The 16,595-nt window shown below is 38.7% G+C and overlaps 1 protein-coding gene across 1 annotated transcript in view; it reads left to right on the forward strand.

Annotated features, from left to right (window-relative positions):
• The window catches only part of cnih3 (cornichon family AMPA receptor auxiliary protein 3), an 83,940-nt gene that overhangs the window by 30,214 nt on the left and 37,131 nt on the right, over positions 1–16,595 (forward strand). The window contains 1 exon segment of the mRNA XM_069723852.1: positions 893–940. Within this exon segment, the coding sequence (XP_069579953.1) occupies positions 893–940 (48 nt within the window).

Consider the following 16,595-nt stretch of genomic DNA (forward strand, 5'->3'; position numbering starts at 1 on the left):
CCCCTGTAGAACCCGCAGCACCGCCAGTCAAGTCTCGGTTGCGTCATCCATAGGAATTAATACATTTTTGATGATGATGATGCTAAAAGCTGTGGTTAGAAGGTGGCTGTTAGAGTCAGCATTGTGGTGAATGCTGATGCTGCAATTCACAGCGTAATATACAAGCTAAGAACACTCACATATTGAAATATAGAAACTTATGTAAACATCGTGGACCGACATGTTATAGACCCAAACAAGTTCCCTTGGACCTCTTCGAGCATTGGACATATAGGCTGTATCTCAAATCACGTACTTACTCTTGCTGTTTTGAGTGCATGAATGTGTTGACACTGTCAAGTACAGATTGGATACTAATACTGGTCCGCAATCTGAGTATGAAACGCTGAACACATTTCACTGTCAATGTCCAGGCTACATAGAAGAAAGGGAGGGACTTTTACCTATTTTCAAACTGCACTGGCCGAAGAAGGTTGCGACTGTTTTGGAACACCGCACTATACAAGTACAAGTTGTACACGTCCACACAAAAGAGTTTATGTTTAACTAAATACCACCATACTGTATGTATGTTTTTTGTGTGCATTAAACAGATGGCCCAAAAACACATTTATTCTAATCGCAAAGACAAACGACATATGTTGGCAAGTCATTCATTCAAATTTGCGTTAAGTGTAGACAGCAGTGTGTCATTTGAAACAACATTGCTTTGTCGAAATAGACTCACTACACAATTTAACATTTAGAAGTGCCTAAGGGTATCTGACAGTGCAAGTATATATTTGCACTATTTCAGTTCAGCTTAATCTTTCATCAGATTCCAACAACCACATGACGAAATGTTGTGCGAATCTTTGAAAATTCAATCAGTTTCCTATTTTTTCCCATACAGAGAGAGAGACTGCGGAACATTGAGAGGATCTGCAACCTGCTTAGGAAGGTAAGCGGTGAAGGACACATCTTATTTATGTTGTGCAAGTGCTGAATATCATCAGTAACATGCTTGATGGAAGAATAATTACTCTAGTGACAAAAATTAACCCCTCAAAAAAAGAACAGTATGCAGATGACACCATACTTTCACCTGATATCTTTAATCTTTTTAAAGGTTCGGTGTGAAGGATTTAGGAGGCTCTGTTGGCAGAAATGGAGTATAATATTCATTAATTACAATTATATTTATGCATGATCACCAGAAGCTAAGAATGTCTGTCTTTTTGTTATCTTAGAATAACGCCTTCATATCTACATAGTGGGTGGGTCCTCTTCCACAAACTACGACACGTTGCAGCTCCATTTCTGTACAGTAGCCTACCACCAAACACTGACTCTAAAGAGGGGTCTCTCAAGTTTTTTGTGATTTTCATGTCCACCATAGATTCTCTTACACAGTTGGAAGGGTAGAGTGCAGCAAGGTGTGTTTTGTTGGTTTGCAGTCTGCAACCTCAACACAAAATACCACAAAATCCTGCCCTGTGCTCCTTCAAATGTGCATAATAAAATGTATTTTGGCTTCATGCATCTGCCAGACATGCAATTCAAATGTAATATATTTATGTCCTTTCGATTTTAACCTCTTGCAGTATTTAATTTTTTGATTTTTGAATCATTTCTCGAGCTCCACATCAATATTCTACAGGTATACCTTCCACAGTTCCGTTTTTAATGAATTTTTGATTTGCACAGTGATGCTGCCTTTGTCGTCGTGCCTCATGTTGGACTGACATCAAAGAGGAGACAGAGATTGAGAGGTTCTGTGCTGTGCTCTGCAGAGCTGGGCTGTCTGTGTGTTTGTGCCTTGAGGACTCAGTATGAGGATGAGAAGATGCTTCAATGAAACATCTGTTTCTCCCTCCACCTCTGCTCAACTTGCACACATTGTGTGGTTGTGTGTGTGTCTGTATCATGCTGGAGGAGGTTCACTGGCTGAACAGCTGATCTTAGTTATCAGTGTTGTCAACTGGAACCCCCAGGTCCTTCACTGGCCCCAAGGGGAGGAAATTTCCCTTCTGTGCTCATGCAGAAACACACACACACATGCACACATGCACGCATGCACACACACACACACACACACACACACACACACACACACACACACACACACACACACACACACACACACACACACACACACACACACACACACACACACACACACACACACACACACACACACACACACTCAAACACTCATCCAAATACACTGTCCTTGCAGCTGTGACCTACTGTTTAGAGATCATTGGAGGTTGCTGCAGACCTGCTACCACAGTACAGCTTAAAGGAGAATACCACCTAATTTAATAAAGTCAAGAAATAATTGCATTTAATATTTGAAAAAAATAAATAAATCCAGGAATCAAAGATGTTCTAAACCTGTGATAAAAATCAGTATACAATCAAATCCACAGCTAATATCATTGAGTCATTCACACCTGTAGTATCTATAGCATAGTCAGTTACAATATGGCCTCATCCCAATGAATGTGACATCGTTGTGTGTTCTTGTGCATGATATACTGGTCCTGTTTGGGAGGCGTAACAAACATGTTACAGCCTGAGCCCTACTGAGCTGCTTTATCACCGTTCATAGTTAATTAACTACAACTACAGTTGTAGGCTTCTCTGTGATTTGGAGTTTAGTTTCACATGTTTATGTTTGCTGTTACCTCCATCTTACTTATGTATGGCAAGCACAGACGTTGAAAAAACAAGATGCTGCATTAATTTTTTTATCTATTTGTTGGTTGCAAAATATGTGGATTCATTAAGTTCTTACACTATTTCATGCTTCTTCTTTTTTTTGTTATCTCTTCTGGCTCTTTTTATTGGCAACAAGGCAGAGAAGAAACACTGAAGTAAAATGTTTCTCATTTACCCGGTGCTGACTGTCAGCCTCACTGTTTATGATGATAAACATCAGCAGCAGCAGATTATATCAGGTGTCAGGTGACTTTAAGGCAGCGTCTTTATTCAGGCAAAGATAATTTGTGAAGATAACAAAACAACACTCCCTAATACCACACTTCGATAACCAGTGAACTGTATGCTTGGGAGTGTCAAACAATGTCAATTTTAGGAAATCTCTTAGTTAGCAACTTCATGATTTTGCATTGGACCTGGTTTTGGAATGTGTCCAACAAAGATACTTGATATTCAAATATTAATCGTATAAATTTGCCTCTAAAATGCCAGGTTTTTGCCATAGCCAATAAGAGGTGATTACAGATTTTCCTGTTTTAGTTATTTGTAACTCACCAGTTAGGAAAGCTAACCCGAAACTGGTCCAATAAAGGTTGAGGAAGGGTTCAACATTAGATTTATGTTTGATAAAATAAAATAAAATAAAATCTCTATCGCTAGAAAAATAATGAAATATTATTTAGCAAGGTTATAGTAACAGATTCCTGTAATGCCAGGCTCATACGATGTGATATCAGCACATAATAGCACACACTGGGGGACGCAAGTGGAGGTTGACTGTTTCATCCTATGTATGGGTATCATATTTAACAATGCTAATGCTGATGCTGCTCACTCTGTCACTCTTAAATTGATGTTGCTACTGTGTGTCGCGTTGCAAGTGATGCAAAAAATCCAATCTGAGCCAGCTGAGCGTTTATACTAAGTCACATCTGTAGAAATCAGATTGGAATCGCATTTCAAACCACCTCCAAATGTGGTTTTAGATCTGACAAAAATCTGACAAAAATCTGATTTGGGCTGTCTGTCCAAGCAATAGCCATACTGGATAAAAGTTTAAAACATATCCGAATGCCCTCCAGAGAAGTATAATGTCAAGACTAATCGGATATTTTAGGCATTTGTCTATTTATTCATACTGATGAAAAAAAAGGATGAATCCTTCTTTCCGATGCCCACAAAGCTCTAATACAATCACAGATATCTACTGCAGAATAAGTATGTAAATCATTATGTCTAACCTTACTTCAGGTGATTGACAAAAAGCACTATCTCCTGCCTGAAGAGCTAAAGCAAAGACATTAAGACAGGACAGCCCTACAACGTGTCTTTAGTGCCAGGTTTGTGATTCATAAATATGGTCAAAGTCACACAATTTTGATCAGCTATACATAGGAAGTATATTTCCATTGTTTTGCATGCTCTGCCTGTCAGTGTGGATGCCTGAGGTCCTGATGCAGGAGGATCTGCTGCATTGTGGGGTATTTTTTCCGTCCTTTTTCGAGATCTCTTCTTTCCTCCTCCAAACTATTCAGCTCGCTCCAACTGGCACAGTCACAGCACGGTGGTCCTTACGGATTTGGTTAAAAGCTTTGGCTGCATTTGTAATGTTGGCATGTCTGTTTACCTATTTGATAGTTTGCACTGCAGAGACACGTACACATAAGCGTGCAGGCATATGGTCATGTGCCATTTTGGTTGTCAGCGAAGTGTGTTGTGTACTGATGGGTTTTGGATGGCTGCAACCCGTGCTGATGACAATAGCTTGAGGGGATATACTGTGTTCTTGACTCTACACTCTGTGTGTGTGTGTGTGTGTGTGTGTGTGTGTGTGTGTGTGTGTGTGTGTGTGTGTGTGTGTGTGTGTGTGTGTGTGTGTGTGTGTGCGTGTGCGTGTGCGTGTGCGCGTGTGTCTATTCATCAGATGTGCAGTCTTGTAGCTTGAAGCAATGAGCTAGTGCGTTGTCACAGCAACTGAGCAAACCTGAGTGTACTCATTAACGCTCTTCCCTTCTTTATTTTTGGGTCAATCTTGCCTCTTTTCCTTCATCTCATCCTGTATTTCCACATCATTCGCTCCGTTTCTTCTTTCTCACATCTCTTCTCTCAATCCCAGCTCAAAAAATGCTCTATACTATCCAGTGTAGTAATGAGTGGGTAAAGGAGATATTTCTGAGATGCCAAGAGTAATTTTTTGAATTGCTTCAAAATTCAACTTTAGATGTGTTTCACTTGTGTCATCAGATGACTATCAGATCAGTGGCTTTTATAAATAACATGCACATCTATGTGGATAACAATCCTTATAAATTGTCCCAGAAAGAAGGAGCTTTGGAGAAACTGAAACAGTGAAAGTAAGGATTTAGTTTGAGATAGCTGTTTGCTTGATGTTGCACCATCAAAAGTGGCACAGAGGAGTTTTTGTGTTTCAACTAGCTCTTTATTGCAAAAACTGTGTTCAATATACAGTATAAACTCGTCATTTCTGCACCTTTTTTGTTGTGATGTGTCACTCATTTTATTTATCATAATTCCTACATTTTCCACTTGGAAAGTCAACTTTAAAGACATTCATGGGGCCTTTGTCCTTACTGTTTTATTGGCTCTCAAATGCTGCCTTCAATCCTAAAACCCTTTGTTGGAAACCAGAGCTTATTGACCCAGAAACTTCCTTACTCAGCTTCTTCCATTCTTACTTTACAAGCCAGGGAGAACCCATACTGCTGTGGCTGATTGTGCTATTATAAAGTATAAGCATTAGCACAATGATATATTCTCGGTCAAATACTATTTTCATTACTGTGTATACACAGATAAACTTTAACATCTATTTTTAAAGATGTTAATTTATATTTTTTATCACAAATCAATCAAAGCAACCAGCACTTAAAATAAATAATAATAGTAATCTGTACGTGTTATTTTAATGTGTCTGTATTTGCTCAGTACAGTACATTCACTGCTGCTCATGGCGTTCTCATGTTGTGGAAACATGTTGTCACTAAAATCTGCTGTTTCTTTCTTCTAAGTCACTAATTATGTTTCCATTAATCCAAGTTATTTATAACTTTACTTGCTTGCATTTTGAAAGCTAAACCTAGATTCAGTGAAAAGTTTGATTTGAATAGTGTGTTTAGTACTGGATTCATATCTAATAAAATTAAACTCAATCTCTACACGACTGGAAGGGACATGGTGCTTCAGTTACCGGTGAAATAATGTAATTCTATTCAGGGAGGCCGCATAGGATGATTGATCAATACCTTCGGGGGCATGAAAACACTCTACAGTGGTTTATAATATTACTTCATAACTATATAGGACAGGATTCTAAAACGATGGAATGTTCTTATGGTGACCAGCAACACAACAGCCCCACTGAAATAAATAAGAGGGCTGCATTTTTTTTTTTTTTTGCTGTTGTCTGTTTGAATGTGGCCTGAGGGTAATCTTTAGTGTGCCTTTAATGTGTTCTAATTTATTCTTCATAATCATAGACTTGTTTCAAAACTATAGACTGCATACACAATATTCTATATTGTATGTCTTCCTGTGTCCCTGGTGTCAGATCATACAACAATTTGACATATCACCTACAGTATACTGTATCACTCTTGTTGACTCCTATAGAGTGGGGCTTTGTAAGCCCTCTAGGATTTTCTAGGATTCTGCATGAATATGACATAAAACATCATCAGATTTGTACATTAATCATAACCAAATTAACCTAATATCAACTTCAAATTATTTGCTAATCCTAGAGGTTCACATACCGTTGCCAGCCAATGTCGCAACGTGTAGATGTTAGAATCTGATGACAAAAACAATTTGTAAACACGTCTTCATATATGTATGAAAATAAGTACAGTTCAGAGCGAGATGCTGATTTTATGCATTTAGTGGCAATTCATCAATCAACATGGATTGATGATGTCCACTAAGATTTTACTCATCACATGTCATATCGACTTGATCATTTCTTATATATGAGCAACAGGAATTCATGCATTAAATTATTTTAAGTTGCATTTGGAAAGCATTATTTAAGGTAAATTGTATGTTGTGTCTGCTACAACATACATACTGTATCTGCTCTGTAACTCCAGTATACTTCTTTTAGAAAAAAAAGTTAGAAGCCCAAAATACAATTTTTTAATTGCAATAATTTATTTCACACAATAAACCGAGGCATCATCTAAATAGAGGGAGACTTTATATCTATACAGCCAATCAAATGATGCAGAATGCAGTGAGGTTAGCATTCTATTATAAGGAGAGCAGACAGTCACAGTGACTCAGACAGCAGCTTGCTACACAACAACAACCTACATGAGATTTCCTGCTAAATTATCCTTCTTACATCACTAGTAAACATGAAAACAGTCTAAGCAGGTTAGATAGCTAATTAGTCGCTCAGCTGCAGCACATTAAACAGCATCAAAAATGTACTCTGCACTTGAATTTGAATAGATGCTAACGTGGTCCTTTCTCTACACATACGGTGTGGTGTGAGCTGTGCAGTAGCAGTCGCTTTAGTACATTGAGGTGCTGTGTTACGCAGATGACTAAACAACCTGTCTGTCTCTCAACACCCAAACAGAGGTGGCGGCCTGCCAGCTAAGACGAAAAAAATCCTACTGTATGATGCACATGGGATGCCACCTTATTGACCCATGATCCACAAACATAAAAGGACACCGTTCCTTTCCATTCTTTCAAAAACATTTTTGTACCACCCACTGCAACTAAAGAGTCAAAAGTCATCCATCCAAATGACCTGGGGAAAGTTGAACTACCTTCCATATGCCAGCATTTATTTTTGCTGGCAATGGCAAAAAATAACGGCCCAATCAGAGCTAAACACGCTAACAGGCTTTAGGCCTGTGACAGGCCTGCTAGTCTGATTCAGTTTGTTTGGTTGGTGGAGACAATGAGGGAATTCGTCTTCAGGTTTTTAAAATATTAGCAGTGTTTTACATTTTGTGTTTTACATATAAGATACTGACTATTGCATGTTTAAGAAGTTAGGGAGAAAGGACTTTGGTAGCTTCCACACATAATGACATCAGATGGATACCATCATGAAGCCTCTTCTCTGGTGTTTATCTCCAACAACCACGAAACTGTAAAATGGTTAGTGGTTCAGATTTTGTGAGCCCTTGTTGTCAAGTAGTCTGCATGGTGGTTGGTTTAATAGATTTGTGAAACCTTTTTATTTTTAAGCTGCTACAAGCTACATGTTTGTTTTACTGCTGTCTAGATTTATTTGCCACAAACAACTGATCACTGGAGTCAGTCACTTAGTAGAGTAACAGAAGTTTTATTGCAGTCGACTGGGATACTGTGTGCCCTAACAAAGCTCCCCAGGCTGCTGCAAATGAGACATGGAACTTAGAATGACTAATTAAGGAAAATTAACTGATGAGAGTGCATTGTCTGTGCTCAGATATGAACAGGAATAGTTTGCTTAAAACACATTATATTGTGTGTGTGTGTGTGTGTGGGGGGGGGGGGCTTCATTTGCACCTGTATTATTTGTTTGAACTGGAATAGCTTTTTGTGCTTCAGAGGCACTAATGTAATATGTTTCCTGAATGTACTTTTCCACTTCCCAGAGAACCATGTATCTTCACTGGTGGCCCCATGCTACTTCAGCATGAGTAATGTAAAACGTACAACTGACAAAACACCATTCATTTTTGAACAACTCTTTTCCCTTCATGTCAAACAGCCTTAACTTACCCTTACTCTTAACTCCCTATTACATTCATAAGTGACAACCCTCTGTCTCTGTAGCACAGGAGGCCACTGTTCATTTTAAACTGAACATCTACATTACCTTTATTTCCACCATGATTGTTCCATAACCTTAAAGGACCAATATAACATAACATTTATGAGATTTCCATTTCTTTTGTGATTATAAAGCAGGTCTAGGTGCAATATAAATACTGCAAAAGTGTCAAAACCCTTAGTCCACAGAGAGACTGTGCCATGTGGACTTACGTAAGTTTATGATGTCACATAGCCCACACTCAAGGCCTATGTCCGCCCTCAGCACAGCCCACTATCTAAACTTTTATCTGGACGAAAACACAGAGCAGTCATAGCATTGCGGAGGTAGCAGGCTACAAGACTCAAAAGAAATCCTGTGGTTGATCTGGACCTGTGTCACTCAGAAACAAGTCAGCCAATCAGAAGAGAGGGTCATTGAGATCAATGTGCCTTAAAGACATAGACACAAAAAAAGCTTGTTCATGTAAGAGCTCCAGAGAGAAGCTTAAGAAAGGGGGTGTAAAACTACATTGAAATGGTTCTGGTACTTAAAACCACAAAAAATATCTTCAAGAGTGCAATAAAAGACTCAGTTTGGGACCTCCATCCATCCATTATCTATACCTGTTTATCCTGAACAGGGTGACGGGGGTTTGGCGCCTATCCCAGCTAACTTTGGTTGAAGGCAGCGTCCACCCTGGACAGCTCACCACCCTGGACAGCTCACCAGTCTATCGCAGGGCCAACACAGACAGATGCAAACAAAGACCACTGATGCTCTGCTTCACACCTAAGGGCAATTTGTATAATCACCAATAAACCAGAGATGCATGTTTTTAGAGGAAGCTGGAGTACCTGGAGAGAACCTACGCAGGCACAGGGAGAACATGCACAGAAAGGCCCAGGCCCAGATTTGAACCCAGAACCTTTTCACTGGGAGGTGACAATGCAAACCACTGCCCCAGTGTGTCGCTAACTTAAACAATGATTATAATGGTCCTTTATTGTAACCCAGAAACCTGATCTTTTCTGAAACCTTTCCAAGTTGTTGTTGTGCCGACACTTTACGAAAACAAGAGTGAAAAATATTTGTGGTATGTTTATGCTTGAGCTATGATCAATTGGGTTGGAGGACGACAGAGCTTTAAATATAAATACCAATCTAGAATAAGAAAAGAAAATATCTCTCATCAAGTGTACAACTGTTTACCTTAGTTTTACAGTTGCCCATTAATGCGGAAGAACATCGCAAGGGTGAACTGATTCAATTTTACTAGCTGTCTTCCCCTACCAAATGCCTCACGAGCTCACTGTATGCTCTGCTAACACTATACATGCTGTGCTCATACGCCAAAGCAAAACACTACCTTGTTAAAAGCTTGGTTAAATGTACAGTCACTGACCAATGTTACCTCTGTGAAATCTACCTAATGTTACTCTCCATGTTGAGGTGACTTGAACCAATACGAGCACACGTAACGTAACAAAGTGAGCAACAGGCTGGACAACCTATACTGTCCAATTCACGTGAATGGGTCCACAGTCTGTGATTGGTCCATGACCAAAGTGTATTCTGTCATGTGTCTCGGCCAAGTCCTGCAAGAATTTATGACTCTGTAAACACGGAACCTGACTCAGTGACTATTGTATCAGACTGAACTTTACTGTAGCCTGAACTTGGCATTGTTGTCAAGCAGAGTCATCAATTGAGTGATGTTATTTTTCAGTTAGGAAAAAACCTTATGATTTGTGTCACAGTCACCTCTTAATCGAGGACATAAGTAATAAAGTAAGCCTGTGTGGTTGTTCAGATTTAATATATAATCAGCTTTCAGCAGCTTAAGCTTCTTTTTAAAGACAAGTAAAAGTGACTAAACTTTCATGAGACATTTTTCGTTCAGATTCAATTAGCTTTGAGTTTCTCATCAAATAATGAAATAACACCAAGACAATTGTCATATATTATATTCAAGGTGTAGCTTTAGAATGTCAATGCATGAATACATACAGCATACAAACATACGCATGTGCTTCAGATAAAAAAAGAAAAATGACGTAACTGTCAGACAGTAAGTAAACGAAAAAAAAAAAAAACCCACCAACAACACCTTCCAGTCTACTGCTAATAAAAGACTGTATGTGTGACGGCGTAGGATTTATCCTGTATGCAGGAATGGTGTAAGTTGCCTGCCAGTCGCAATAGCAACCTATATGCAAACTGCAGAGCTTCCTTGATTCCACACACTGTTACTGGGAAAGAGGACGTGAGAGGTGGAGAGGAGGGTGGTGAAGGGGGAGAGAACTAGGAGAAGGAGAAAATGATGGTGAAAGAGGAAGAAGAGAGGGGGAAGGGAAAACCCCTCTTTGACGAGAAAATAGCATCCACTGTTATGCTCAGCAGGAAATGAATATTAATAGTGTGCTGCATGACTTACACCAGAAACAGCCCAGATTTTTTTTGACACTGTTATAGATAGAATATAATGTATATCATATGTATTTGGTGTTCAATATTTGCAAATCAGTTCAACAGTGAATAAAAAGCACGTCAGCGAATTGTAACAATGTAAACATTTCAGAAGTGTATAATTTATGGAAGAGCTTTTGCTTTGGCAAAGAACTTTGCTGAACATACAATCAACAAATACTAGCGAATAATAACATATTTTTTTGATTTTAATTATTTCTTACATGACCAAAAATTATTTTCAAAAATAAGTAGGTTGATGTAACATATTATGTTTAATGTTTATATTAAAGCTGGAGCAATAAATATGCTAAACTAATTTTGAAGCCATTGTTACTTATCACCGTACATCCTGGCCAATAAGATGTAATAAAATGAAGTACAAAATACAGCAAGCTTAAATTCTCATAATAATAAAATTGTCAAAATATTTTACTTGAAACAAAGTGTCTCATCTCCAGTTTAAAGCTGGAGTATGGGACTTTTAAATGTACGTAAAAGTCTATTACAATCAACCTCTTGCCAAATAAGTATATTTCCATCCTGAAGCTGAGCATGTTCTGCAGACAGAGCAAGCACATCAGAGACTTACACTGGCTGAGACAGCTAACTTTCGGTTTAGTCCGACGTTAACTTGAATGGGGAAAAATGATTTAAACAGTTTAAAATGTTATCAGACCAAATGGATCAAATGTTGATTGTGAAATAAGTTATTTTGTGGGGGTTGTGACGAGGGTGACCAGATCTCAACAAAGCAAATGTGGGGCAAACAGTATGTTTGTGTGGGACAAAGTGGGACACGTTGCCAATGCTGAGAGGAAATCTGAAGTTTTGATACGTCTATCCAAGTTAAAATTAACAAACAATAGACTTTGAAGATTGCGGGTCAGGCTGTTAGCATGTGACAGATTAAACAAATGTGTATTATCTGACTACAACTTTCCAAACTCCCACGTGAAGTAAATACAGTAAAAATAAAAGGAATGTGACGTTTCACAGTAAATGGTTTTATGTGGTGCCAGCTCACCACCACAGTCTGCTGACCTGTATGGTTGGGATGCTGCACAGTGTGGTGAACATTAGTTACTTAAGCTACTATTTCCTCATCTTTCTGGGAATCATCTTATAGTTTCAATGTATCCTCAGTTTGGAACATTTCGTTGCACCACACATTCATTGTGAGACTCACTTGTACTGTGTCGCTTCACGACCTGAATTTGAGACAAAACTCTAGCAGAGAAAGAAAAACAACTCCTACCGTCTTCACCCAGTGCGAAGCAGTGTTCCAATATCTGTGCAGTGCCCACAAACTGCAGGTATATTTTCTTCGATGCAGGTTTCTGCTTGGTCTGTTTGGTTGCGTTGCTCTTCATGCTGTCTTGACAATGAACTTTTCTGTTGTAAGATGTTGTTCAGACTAGTTGGAAATGTTTTCTGACACTTATGAAGCTGTACTTCTACTGTTGTGCTGTGACATCATCAGATTATCTTCTGTGACATCATCAGATTATCTTCCTTTAATCTCAGATGAACATTATACTACAGAATGATTCAGAGGCAGCTCTTCAGAATTCCATGGTTTCTCCTAATAGTTGAATAACAACTGATTATGTGTACATCACTGTGGATTACAATGTGTTTACATTGTGTTAAACACCGAGATAAGTAGAGACATACAATCCTTCATGCTCACATTCACACCTACAGGCAGTTTAGAGTCTCCAGTTAATCCACCCTGCACGTGTTTGGACAGTTGGGTGTCTGTGGCTCCGCCTCCATCTCCTACTGTCAACAACATGTCAAAGTTTCCTTGTGTGAAATAGACAAGGGCCTGACATGGTAGCTGCAGATATCAATGTCTGACTGAGTGTGAAAGTGAAATTGTATTTATTGCAAACAGGTGGAAAACATTCACTCTTAATGAAGTTTTTCTTTCTCAATGAACCTAGTTTTGGTATATTTATGATAAAATTATAAATATAGGATTTTAGTTGGTTTTTTTCCTTCATTGGAATGTATCTATAGGTTCCTACTGGATGTACATGTTTTTAGTAATGTGCTTCCCTGGTTTCCCCGTGTGCGTGTGTGTGTGCGTGCGTGTGCGTGCGTGCGTGTGCATGTGCGTGCGATGGGATATCCATTGTTTTATAGCAGCAACAGTAGCAACAGACTTGACTGCAACGGAACCCGTGATGTAAGCATGTGTCAATGGTGTTTTTGTAATTACTCTTACTGGTAGGAGGTGGAGACAAAAGTTCCTCACTGCAGGTTGAAGTGTCTGAATATTTCTAGGAACACTGTCCGCCAACAGCATGTACCATTTCTTTATGGTTTCTTCTGCGGAAACTGGAATGCGTAACAGATGTAGTACATTGAAATACAAATAAAATGCTGATGTAGTTTACTGCCAGTTACAAGAGCATTACAATGAATTATTTTAATATTACGTTGATTAAAATGACAAACAGACAGATTGCTCCATGAATTAAACCTCCATCCAACCATCTGTCCATTCAGTGGACAGTTTCAGAACTTTACAATCCCACATGTGCATAGAAGGACATTTCTCTCGACGTAGAGCTTTTCACAAAAAATATATTTCTGAATTCCCATCAGTTACACAAACTGCAGTATTTCCAAACTTGAGCACTGCAGAACCGTGCTGTTCACTCTCACCAAGAAAATATATCTGCCGGTCAGCCTCATCTGCTGGAAGTTCACTCAGTAGATTCAAGCCCAGGGCAAAACAGCACTCAGAGTCCTTCATAAATAATTATGCGGATTGCTTGGTTAACCGCTTAGCCGCCATGTGGTGGGACATCATTCACAGTTTACATCTACTGGATGAAATTAGAAGATAATTCAGTCATTGTGTACATTTTCTACGAGAAATAAAGAAAAGAATAGATGAAATACAGATTTCCTTTAGTGCTAAAGGCTATTTCCATTGTAAAGTTGCCAAATACTGCTTAAAAAAAGTAAGTCAGTCATATGTAATGTTATAATATAACTATTTATAAGATTTAAAATGCTTGAAGACATGTGGAAATGAACTGACTCTCATTAGCTTTATCATTCATTAGCTGCTATTTTGTTTTGTCCCCATCGTGACCGTCATCAGCAGTATATATCTAAATCAGCCAATAAACTCACTCACAATAAATTCACTTTTGTAAACTCTATGTATTTTAAGCATAAACCTTTCACAGTCAAGTTAAACAATTTAGAACAAAAGGAGTCCCTTACAAACAATGGCCATCAGTGATTGCTCATTTGGTGTTCACATTCACTGCTCATACCTTCGTTTTTATCTCTCTGTGTGACTATTGGTGACTTCAAGGGAAATGAGTTAAAGTCCACATAATTCTGGACTAGTTTCAAAAAGAGTCCCAATTAATCACTTAGTTGCAAAATCATGGGAATATAGGGTCCAGGTTAAAAAATGCTGAAGGTTCCCTTTAAGATGGACTTTGAGTGGGTATTAAAAGTAGCCAAGTCACTTCCTGGCAACAGTGGCATAGAAGCTTTATTGACTAATCATAGAACTTACCCCCATCAGGCTATGCTTTTCATTTTTGAAAAAAAAAAAACATCCCCAAACTTAGTCAGTAAAAGCTCCACAACCGTTTGGACCAAAATGAACCACTTTGGTCTCCATGGAAAAGAGACTCTTGGGATATTTTTGAAATATGCAAATGTGCACTGTTCTTCCACCAGAATGAGATTGTCAACACTTAGTCCAACTGCGATGTTCTGAGATGTCTGAGGGAAAACAGTCGATGCAAACTACCTTAAATGTGGTGGGATGGCATTTTGGTTCTCCAAAATGACAACATACCCACTCAGTGCATTTAAAACTTGCAGTTTTTTTTAGCCAACATCACAATTATCGCTCCCCACAATTGCGCTCCTTGCTCAAATTTAAGGTCCATGTTGAGAGTACATATTTGCCCAAACCAGTGGTCACAAAAACATGTCTAACTCAGGTACTGATGTTGAAGAAGCGACATAACTTGGAATGCTCACTGCTTTGTACACCTCACAGTTTGTGCACAACAGGAGCAGTCTTAACTTTGTTGGTCTCATTTCATAATTAAACTGAATTAATTTAACACAAAATCATGTGAAATGAAATTCACAACAACCAGCAATTAAGCTGAAAAAGTAGTGAGTTAAAAAAGTGATTAGTTGCAGATTCCTCATTCCTTCTTGCCTTCCTTCCCTCCCCTCCCACATTTTACTGATGTCAAGGTGAAGCTTTGCTGCACGTTCCAGTTACACCCAATCAGAGATGATGGTGATGCAGAGGAGTTGGGTGGGGAAGAATGGAGATTAAGAACCCTTTGGTTCTTATGTTTCTTTTGAAGTTCCAGTACAAAGGTTCTCTTCACCTCCTTCCCTCATCCAACCTGCCCCCAACACCCTCTGACTTTTTCCTCAGTCACTCTGTCCCTCATGCAGGTTGAAACCATCTGCGTTTCCCACACACTCATCGTCTCTTTTGTCTTTTATCTTATCGTACCGTACTTGTCTGGGAGGTTCAGGCTCTAATCACCGAATTTATCTTACTGCAAGTCGGCCTCCGTAGGCTGATAATGGTAATAGCTTCAAAAGAGGTAACTAATATTATAAATGCCTCTTACTCTGGTATTATGAGACCTGCTGCCCAGCGTAGGAAGCGGTTCAATGCTATAGAATGAAGGGCCAAACAAAACCTTGGCCCCTTCGTTTGGCCTCCCTTAATTTGATGTCAACAAACTGAACGAAGAACACATCCAAGATAGTGAAATCCTGTGGTGGAGCAATGTTGAGTGGTGTGAGTAGGTAAATTAAGCACACTTAAATCTCCCAATACAACTAATTCATTAACAAGATTGATGAAGAGCAATCTGCTCCAAACATCACGAATGTTGTGGTGTTATTCAATGAATTGCATAGCAAGCTTTGAGTTTGTCTAATTTACATTACAATCCCTAATTAAAGGGCCTTAACCTGCTGTACATAAATGATACAGGGTCACACTGCGTGGCCTTACACAGCTGGATAGGTTACTAAACCAAATGAATAGATGAAAAGGACTTTGAATTGCTACCCCTTTAGTTTCATTGCATTTTATTTGTAGTTAACCAGAGTGTCTTATATATTTTATGGCTGAGATTGGTTACTGTATTATGGTATACACCAACTGCCCAATTCACATTAAATTCAATAGACAATAATTTGTATGTGATTAACTGAATCAGAATATTGCATTAAAAACATATATTGTTTAATTTTTTTATGAAAGTGGGATTAAATTCATCGGACATCCACCGTAACTATGCGTTTCATGTGCGCTCTCGAGTTGAGTTGAATACTTAAATGAACTGATTTGGCATTAAACTATTTTTGGGTGTGCGGACCTGAGCCACATTTTATGACAACAGGAAACAGAACTCCTTGCACTGTAACAACATACAAATGCACCTGCATCTGCACTGAGAGCAGCTTTGTGTACAAAAATAAGGCCCATAGTCACAACCACAGTCCAGTAACATTGCTATATTTTGAACATCAGGGAGGGCAACTGCAACTGCAAATTTATCAGCTTGATCATGACTTTCCCTAATTAAACAAGACGTACATGTTTCAGAAGTTTGGTATAGAAAAT

Source organism: Brachyistius frenatus, unplaced genomic scaffold (genome assembly GCF_029030835.1).
Source record: "Brachyistius frenatus isolate BFR_SWC_R1_liver_20210118 unplaced genomic scaffold, ASM2903083v1 Contig_348, whole genome shotgun sequence".
Taxonomy (NCBI): domain Eukaryota; kingdom Metazoa; phylum Chordata; class Actinopteri; family Embiotocidae; genus Brachyistius; species Brachyistius frenatus.